General features: G+C 41.7%; 1 protein-coding gene across 1 annotated transcript; it reads right to left on the reverse strand.

Moving 5' to 3' along the window:
* Positions 1-851: 851 nt before the first annotated feature.
* LOC130578458 (uncharacterized) lies at positions 852-6,327 on the reverse strand. The gene is made up of 2 exons (XM_057374561.1): positions 5,860-6,327; positions 852-2,474 (listed from the first exon to the last, which is right to left on the reverse strand). The coding sequence occupies exons 1-2, from the start codon at positions 5,988-5,990 to the stop codon at positions 1,268-1,270; spliced, it is 1,338 nt and encodes a 445-aa protein (XP_057230544.1). The 5' UTR covers positions 5,991-6,327; the 3' UTR covers positions 852-1,267.
* Between the last annotated feature and the right edge of the window lie 3,937 nt (positions 6,328-10,264).

Here is a 10,264-nt window from a genome sequence, read left to right on the forward strand (position 1 = left end):
TCTGCAGTGCACTGGGGGAAAGGATGCTTGCACACAGGAGCAGCTGTCCAGGCATGCAGTGTGGTAGGAAACGTCACCAAAAGCCCCTTGACCCTTGGTGTTTTTGTTGAAGGCAGAGCAGAGGGGCAGAGCACAGAGCTATGGGAGCTCCCGAGAAAGTCTCCCTTGGAGATGTCCACAAATACTCTCCTAGACATGAGCTGCCATAATTTTCCTGCTCGTGTGTTGGTGGCCAGATTTTTGGGACTGAGGTGCCTCTTTGGCTGGTTGACTTCCCAGCTTCACAGCAATTCTCAGGAGCTACAGGTGCATCCTGTCATTGTGGCTGCCTTTCATGGTATCATCTGAGGCCACTTCCAYAGTCAAGTGTCCCAAGCCAGCTCCGTCATAGGAGACTGATGGGACATGAGCCTTAGGGAATAGCTACTGTCCCTCTACTCCACGCAAATGCTTTAWAAACATAACTTCTGAAGTCTAGATGTAAGACTTTCTAGAAGCAAAGGAAGGAGCAGTAGATAGTGAAGAAAAGCAAGGAATTGTGAATGAAATCTTGTCAGAAGGGAAGTAAGTGCATTGCTCTGTTTGAGAAGGTGGGTCAGAGGTCAGTGTGGGTTTTCTGGCCAGGTGAGATCCCCCTACTTGCTCCCCATCATTTCTCCCTTGTAGATGGGRTATCCCACACAGTCCCTGTAGTAGTGGGTGAGGAGGATGTCTGTTATGGGTTCTGRAGTATGGCCATGCACAAAAAAAAMCTGAAACGCAATTGTGATTGCAAAGCAAATCTATTTTATTAGCTGCTGTAGCAAATAATACATACTGACCCCTGGATTCTTGAAAAGTTGTTAAGCAGGAGAAGGAGCATGGTGCACAGGTAGGTAGGGCAGGTATGCAGTGTAACTTCAGGGTGTCCCCTGGATCGAAATGGCATGCATTTTGTCYTTCTCATCCCTCCACTCCAGAACCAGGCCTTATATCACCTCCTCTGGAGTGGAATTTTTCCAGTTTCAATGTCACCTCACGCACAGCCAGTGAGTAAGATGAGGCCATAACAACTCCTGATACCACCCCCATGCCAACAGCAACTACACTGTGTATTATTCCTCTTCCACAGGTTAATTTTCTACCTATCTATTGACCAATACATTGTTTCTCCTAAGGGTCAAGTTCCTACCAGTTAAACAAYAAGGTTTTCTCCATTGTCTGTTCATTATTATCTGGTCAATGTGCACATCAGTGTACCAAATATGGCAGGGCCTTAGACACGACTTCAGTCCCTGACACATGCCACCGCATAGTCTGAGTTTGGAATACGTCGATATTCCACCATGCGAACAACACGACGATGCAGCATGCTATCTATTAAAAATCGGAATAATGATACTAAGCAAGCAATAAAACAAAGCATACACAGAAACACAATACCTAAGACACAAAGTAATATTAATCCCTTTTTCAACCAATTCCAATCCTGTATCCCTCCCGCAAATGGATTCCAACTCATGTCTTCTGCACGGTGTTGAGTAAGTGCCTGTAATTCCCGTATCTGTGCGTAGACAGACCTAGAATGGTCACTTAAGTTCATACAACATAATTGGTCAAAATCTTTGCATCCATGTCCATTTGCTAAAACCAAAAAATCAATTGCTGCTTGATTTTGTAACAGAGTGTGTCTGATATTGTCTGCATCAAACAACAAATCAGATATAGCTATGCTGGTAGCATTACTAATCTTGGCTAATGAACAGCCAAGTTTATTTAGGCTTGTGAGTGCTCGTGCACTTGCAACCCCGGGAGACAATTGAAAGGCACTGATTATCTTGGCAGCATTCCAGAACTCAACAGTATCTCTGCAGTCAGGAGGAAAAGCGTGTACGTTCCGTGTATGACGCCGCCGAATTCGGTTTTGTTGGATCCATGCTGCAACAGTTGTATTTGGAGATAAGAGGGTTAGTTTTCCCAGAGTACACGGTCCACCTTTAATCGCCATTGGCACTCCCGCCCATGCTCGGTCCCCACAAATTAAAAAGATACCTCGTGGGAGTTGTATATTTGTACTAAAACTCTGGGTTAGTTGGGCTGTGGTTGAATTACACCAGTGTGAAGCATTTTGATACCATGGTACTGAGGCATTAACCCACCAAGCTACAGGGCTATTCCCCGTGCTAATAAATTTAAAGTTAGTACAACTATCTGCATTCAAGGTGCCTAAAATGTCCAGCTCCTGGGGGGGTAGAGCATAGGATTTCCCGAGGTGAGGCAGTTGTTGCCACACTCCRGTAGCCATGCAGGCTGCAGGCGCAGGGGTGCTGTTGCACAACTGTTGCAGCTCACGGGCGGTGAGAGGAACGCCGACCAGACATGTTGTGAATGGATTCTGGGACAGAGTACTGCTGAAGCATAAAGTGTCCTGTCCCGTTGCCTTAGCCAGGGTCACCCAGATGTTTTGTTCCAGAAGGGTAGGAGTCTGAGGTACCCTGTTAAAACATAAACAGAAGAACTGTTACCTCCCCCTTCCTCCCACTCCTACCGGTTACTCCTGCTGACCTGAGTGTTGAGAAGGAACTCAGTGCCAGTGCCATTCCTCTGGAATACCCACAGCAACTGCCTCATTGGTTTCTGCAGGCAAACACCATCATCAACTCAGTAGCGATAGGACCACATTCCGTAGAAGATTGATACCACACCTTGGCACTTGAAAATTAGAACTGCGTGGGACTTTGAATTGATAGGGAGTGCATAATTCAGAAGAAAGTTGATTCAATAGTTTTGCTAGGGAATGTATGAGTAAAACAAGTGGTGTTCCGAATGCCTGAAGTGAATGGCCCTTAATTTTCCCATTGTTTAAAACAGTGAAACTACAGAATAATTCYTCTGAAACTAAGGTAATGTAAAAACAAACAAATTAATTTAAAAACAAACTAATATACCTCTAAAAACTTTTCTGCTTTCATCCTTCCCTATACAAAGAGGCTTTTCATTAGGAGGATTTTAGTTTTATCCAAAGTCATTCAGCCTATATGCACCTAAATCATCCCACAATGATAAGCAAAATACAGTCAGTAGGGACAATARGGAGTGTTGTTTCAATATTGACATACACTGTGAAAGAGAGGAAAGATAACTTCCAGAACAATAGTTTTATTCAACAATGGTGAAAAATATGAACTAAGTTTTGTTTTAAATTAATAGTGAAGGCAGCTCAGTATAATGTTACAAATCTTTATGTTTCTTGTGCTGCTCCAAGCCTTATCTTCTTTGTGGTTAGGTTTATGATCAAGACTATGAAAGCAGTAAAGGTCATGATTTTCAGACCTGATGAAACCCAGTGATTTACTTTGGAAGAACTAACTACTCAAGAAAACTGCTGTAGGAGCTGGGATTCTGCTTTCACCATATCTTTCAGCAGAAGAATTGCATCACACCAGGACCTCAGTGGACATGCTTACACTGTGCTTAGCTCCTTGACAATCTCCCAGGTACAGGTTACCTGGCTACCTTGCTCTCCAGTTTTCCTTCGAAGGAAATCAACTAGCTCTGTTCACATCAAAGCACGAGGGCAGCTCTGTAGATAGCTCACTAGCAGCTCTTCCCAAAAGGTAGTATAGACCAGTCTACATTCTGTAGGTTCTGCTTAGTGTAGTTCTCCATCATTCTGCAAACAAACTCACTTCTTTTTCTTTTCTGTCATGCCCCAGAATATACAGCACATACCTTAAGATTCATATAATGAAATCTCCATRGAAGACTGGAACACAAGTTACATGTTACACTTTGATTGGTTTTGTAAAAACATAAAAAATAGCAACTTGTAAAGCCACTCTATGCTGTGAGTGTTCAACACTACAAATTCCCTTGCTACTAAAGCAGGAGTGAAAACAAAATAAACTAATACCTGCTTGTAACAAATCATGAATAGTTGCTCAGATTTCTGCATCTCCTCTTGGAATTTTAACTCTGGCATGTAGCTACTGCCTGGTATCAAAAGCCTTGATAGGTAGATTTTTTCCATTCCCAGCACTTCTCCAGGGYGGTCCACTCCTCAAAGTTACTTAGCTGCTGCATTTTTTTAGCTATCTCATCCAGAAAATTCATTGATCAAAAGGGTCATTATCACAAYTTTATACGCTGGGTATGTAGTCTTTATCAGTCTATTCCTTCTAGTAACAGACAGAGATTTCACCTCAGAGCATCAACATCCCAWATAATTCATCCCTTCTTTCTGCATWCATTCGCTGTATACAATCTTACAAGGTATACCACAGTGACTCAGACTCTGGTTCATTATTTTCTGTGGGGTATTTAATCCATATCCCTGATTAGCCAAGTAGAGCAAATTAGGGCATTAGTTCTAAGTGCATTCTACACAAAAAAAATCAGACTTAGCATCAATTTTTTTTCTGAATCTCCTGCATCTGAGGTTACAAATGAGAGTTTGAGACCACTTTAAAAATCATGAGCAAGAGTATCAGCAAAAGCCAGATTTAATATTAAGYGACAACACRATSAAGTTTGTTGGCAAGATTAACTCTACTACTTACAGAACATTTATGGCATACCAAGGAAAAACAAGCACCAACAAAGACGAATAAAAGCCAGGCAATCAAAGCAGAAATGAACCAGGATCTATTTCTGTGCATGTGCAACAAAAGAACAAYGAGGCAAGGATAGCGAGGAATTTGGCCTAAAAGTTTAACAGCATGCGACAGTACTTTAACCTAACTTGTATCTTAARCCTAAAAATCTAACAAAAATACAACTCTTATAATTTAAGACTTAACCTTACTTACAGGCCTAACTTACTGAGATTTCRGATTGCAGTGCAGCAGCAGTAACCACAAATGCCTGGTTTTGAAGTATGTCCTTGTCTTGACTGTTTTTCAAGCTCTGTATTCTTCCCAACTGCAACTTTGTATGCAAATAATAGATATCCTGCCATGTGTCCAGTATGAATAAGCTGCTCTTTAGAACATGTCTGAAGACTTTGCACAAATTCTCCCCAATATTTCAACCCCTCYATGGGGTCTTGAGCCTCCCATGGTTCGGGCTCAAGCTTGTGTAAGTTTCTAGCTGCCCCACAATGTGCTCCACAGTTCCTGTTTCTGCTCTGGTCGCTCCACTGGCAGAGCCACAGCCCAAGGTTCCTTCTCACAGAATATCTCTAACAATGCACTGGGAAGTGGTCGTGGCAGCAGAAATAGCAAGCACAAACAAACACTGTTCTACAGGTATCATCCAGCAACACCACAAACAGAAAGGACTAAACAGTTTTGCTAAATGAATCTTAAAAGTACTTTAGCTATGTTTACAATATCCATACCATGCCACAAGTGTTTGACAGCTATTACACTTCACATACAGAAAAACACAACTAAGTTTCCCACACACAGCTGGGTACCCGGACTAAATCTTGACTCTCYGTATGCCATACACATACAGAACAGCATATCTCAGTGCAGTTACATGTTCCACTCTCTTATTTGCACTAAGTTGCAGATGACAGAACAGCTTCTCTGGGTGCAGCTCTGTGCCCCACTGACCAGGCTGTTCTTACCTCACACACACGGAACAGCATCTCTTGGTGCAGTTACGCACAMACACTCTTGGTGCAGCCACACACCCCACACTCCCCAAGCCCTGTCTGTGTTTACATCAGTTTCTTACTCACACTCAAACCTGCATTAGCTTTGCACTCACACACACTCAAAACAGCATCAGTTTTTGTGCTCTGGGCATCCCATTTTTGTCACCAATAATGTTATGGGTTCTGGAGGATGCCTGTGCACAAAAAAACTGAAATGCAATTGGGATTGCAAAGCAAATCTATTTTATTAGCTGCTGTAGCAAATAATACATACTGACCCCTGGATCCTTGAAAAGCTGCTGAGCAGGAGAAGGAGATGGAGCATGGTGCACAGGTGGGAAGAGCAGGTATGCAGTGTAACTTCAGGGTGAACCCTGGATCGAAATGGCATGCATTTTGTCCTTCTCATCCCTCCACCCCAGAGCCAGGCCTTATATAGCCTCCTCTGGAGTGGAATTTTTCCAGTTTCAATGTCACTTCACGCTGTAAGATGAGGCTATATTAGCTCTTGATACCACCCCCATGCYAACAACAGCTCCATTGTGTATTATTCCTCTTCCACAGGTTAATTTCCTATCTATTGACCAATACATTGTTTCTCTTGACAGTCAAGTTCCCACCAGTTAAACAATAAGGTTTTCTTCATTGTCTGTTCTTCATTATCTGGTCAACAAGCACAGCAGAGGACCAAATATGACAGGGCTTTAGACTCARTTTCAGTCCCTGATACAACTTCTTACCACGGAATGGTCTTGCAATGGAAAAGTCTGGGAGAGGGGGATGCACAGTAGCAGACTCACAAAGCACCTGCATATCCTCCTGCAACATTGTGCAAATACCACACCTCTGTGAGTCAGTCCTGGTAGAGGTTTGCTCACGCAGCTCACGGTGATGGTGGCTTTTTGCCCCTGCCTGGGAGGTGTCTTAAGTCATTTATTCCCCACTTCAGGGGCAGCATATTTCCTTCCTAAACAAAGAGTTTAGTAGATACCATAGCTGGCACACCAGAAAAGTTGGGATGTACTCTTAGGGTGAAAGTCCAACTAGAACTGTGGCAATCACACCATGTATAGGGAGCTTTTATATATAACCACTGAAGAAATTAGAAATTTTTTTACCTTAAAAAAAAAAAAAAAAGAGAGCAAATCAGAAGGGTTCTTAGAACTGTGCTATACCACAGTGCTTAAAAGATTGTATGAATCAAATTGACCAGCTCCATAACTTCACAGGAATGAACCAAACTATGCACTAAATCTTGGAACTGAGGTCTTCATTAGCTGATATTGTTGTCAATGTCAGTGTCTTTTAAAGCCACCTCTCAATACCCTTCCCAATCAGAAAAAACAATCAGCTTTTATATGTGAAATAACACTACTGATCTTGCAACACTATTGCATAATCATATACGGTGATAAAAAATGTCCTGACTTAAAGATTCAATTCTTTAAAAGGTATGATGAAAATATATATAGCATGTATAGCAGTTTTACACCACATTTTCAGACATGCCTAAGAACAGACATTTTATTCAAATAGAGGAACGGTTTCAATARAGAATGAACAGAGCTGAAAGCAGAAAGACTGCTGTGGAAAATAGTTCAAAACAGAGATACTGAAAGGGAAGAGATAGTCTCTGAACCAAGAAGAAAAACAGTTGAGATGCACTTTCCTAACTATGCAAGTGATATTTTTTTCTGTAAGAAAACAAGACAGTAAAACTGGTAGAAAAGTGGCAAGTTAGGAAAACAAGATGACAACCAATAGTACTGCACACTGGGAGAGCACACAGCCATCAAGCCTATCTTTATATAGCTGCAGTGTTTGAGCATTGTATTTAGTTTTAATGCATTATTATCATAATAGTCACCTAAATTCTGGTAATACTTTGATAGTATGTCCTACAATTAATTATCTTCTGGTATTTTCTCATCACAAAAAAAATAGGGGGATGACTCAGTGATGCCGTTACTCCAATGACGAAGATTGTCTGAGAAATTCCTGCCTCCCTGCCCCTCCTGGCCTGCTGCTTGCACTCTCTGCCATGCAGCTGTCTTGGGGCTTAAGAAATTACCCTGGTTAACAATCAACCATTTTTTCCCATCTGAGACCCAGGTGATTCCAGAAGCAAATCTGTTTTCCCTGATTTTTTATGTGTTTACACTTTGCCCCATGACTGCAGTGTCTGAACGCCATGTCATTTGACAAGCCTGACTTAAGTTTCATCTTGCCAGAATTAAGGGACGGAACTCACCATCCATTGTATCTATGATAAGGAAATCAAAGAGGGGGGAGAGGGGTGTTATTCCCCGTTAATGGATAGTCACACAGGATGGCCCATGRGGCATCAACAGAGCACAAACAATAAACACTAACAAAAAGAACATCAGCTCTTACTCAGCTTTGCCACAAGAAAAGAGGAAGTGGAGTCAAATGGCTACCTTGTCTGCTTAAAAAATACAGCTCTCAGGCTTAGGGTATGGTATGCATGAGCTATAATTTTAGCTAATGCTGAAGACAATGCTTAAATTATCCCGCTGCCCTACTTCTCTCTCCATTTTTCTGTGCTTGCTGCTCCTCTTTCAACACTATTGGTGCTTGTTTGACCAGCTTGATCACAGAGTTAAGCTGGCCTAAAACCAGCCCTATCACATAAGTGTATGGTTTTATCCTTGTTTGGCTTCCTAAACTGACTCATCTCACTGCTTCAGGCCCTCAGGGTGTCCCAGTTTTTCTGCACTGTTTATTCCTCCAAACATGRCAGCAGTACCCTATCTCAGATATCAGAAAGCATCACCATTAGCCAAGAGGTGTGTGAACCAGCAAACACTGGTTTAATTTGTCTGAGTTTGCTACCATTTGATCTGAGAGTAATAACTTTAAGGGCAGCTATATGATAATGAGGAAGTGTTTTGTGTAATGATTGGGCACAGAGCTTCTGAGGACACAGGACAGAAACTGAATTCCTGTAAGTTCAGAGAAACGTACTCAGCAATCTCTGCATCAAACCTGTATTTCCTTGAGCATTTCTACATTTCTTTTCAACAAGCCTCCAATTCTGGAGATAAAGCATTTCTGAGCAAAAAGTGATTTCCAGTGATTAATTTGCTTTATTGTTAAAAATTCGTGCCTTACTTCAAACCTGAATTGGACTTAGTTTTGACTTCCAGCCAGTGGATCTTCTTGTACTGTTAGTCCCTTGACAGTGGTGTCTATTCTGTACAACTGTGAAAATAGCACAGAAAAAGCACTTTTTGAACCTGTTATTTCACTGTTATCAGTCTCAAATATTGCTGAGAAGATGTACATTCCATAAATCTCCATATTGCCTCCTTCACTTCTTCCTAAGGTCTCCCTGAGAGATGTCAGGGAAGACACCTTAAGTGAACCCATGGAATTTGTTGCTCTGCTCAGTTCACATAGTCATATCACCCAAATCCTAGAATGGTTTTGCTTTTCTGAGAACAACATGCTCAACTGCAAATGTATTAAGTGAGGATAGGTGGTAGGCTGTGGGAAGGGGTTTAGCCATGATCTGAAGTGCTGGGCAATGRCCATAGCTAAACAAGTGACATCAGGTGGTTGTGACCACAGGGTAGGAGTGATACCAAGATGTCTGCTCTTGGATGCTCAAATGGTCCATCAACCTCATCAGCAGATTTATAATCTGGGATGATTTTTCTATAGTTTCACTGGAAGGACCAGCTGGTCTTAAATTTTTTTTTTTTTTTTTTTTTNTTTTTTTTTTTTTTTTTTTTTTGCAGGTGGAAGGTAATGTTCTATTGGAGCATCTGGGCATATGTCATCAAAGCAATTCCCTTACAAGATCAGGGAGCCTTCACTGCATGTTGAAAACACAGGAATAATGGAGTCCAGGCTTGCAACGGCACCCCTGTAAACCACCCAGGCTGGTGGTAAAGGCAACTCTGTTACAATCTCRTGTATTGTGAGGGCAAGCGGGCACACTTATGGATGCCTTCAAAACTTTTTTCTCATAGCATTAAACGTCCATGCACAAAGCCAACCCACTCACAAAAAGACATTTGTGACATTCAGTGAGAGAACCCCACAGGAAAACCAGAAAGAAATCCTGTCAAGTGCAATTTTTTTAGGTCTAATATCAGTGAGACTTCAGAAATTATTTTGCCCTTAGTGTAATGTGTATAAAACAGCCACTAACTTGGCTCAGTGGGACCAGACTACCCCAAAACCTCAGCATCCTTACACATAGGACARTCCCCAACAGGACAGTAACATCATCCCCAACCAGGTATGAGGCTGCACAGTGCACGTGTTGCAACTCTGCATGAATGCATGATAACTAATACAATATCTAATAAAATTTTATGGAATATAGTAATGAAGGCATAATSGATGTGCCCGAAATTTCCTACAAAAGAAAATCTTGGCTTTCCTGGCTTTCATGTTAGGCATGAATTAGTTCTGAAATAACCTTCACCATTTTAAATAAAGTTGTGTGCTACAAGCTTTAGTAAGTTTCTAAGATATTCCCAGGATTTAGTCACATGAAAAAAACAGCTGCCCTGTACAGCTGCATGCATGTGTTTTCTCACAGCCAGCTTTGCTGAGCCTCCTTTTGTGTGTTGCTCACTAGCAGCAGCAGCTGGGAAGACAATCCTTGCAGGTTTGTTAAGACAGTGAGCAAATTTCACACTCTGAAYTTTC

The sequence above is a fragment of the Malurus melanocephalus genome, unplaced genomic scaffold, assembly GCF_030028575.1.
Source record: "Malurus melanocephalus ecotype Western Australia unplaced genomic scaffold, MMel_1.1 scaffold_228, whole genome shotgun sequence".
Classification (NCBI taxonomy): domain Eukaryota; kingdom Metazoa; phylum Chordata; class Aves; order Passeriformes; family Maluridae; genus Malurus; species Malurus melanocephalus.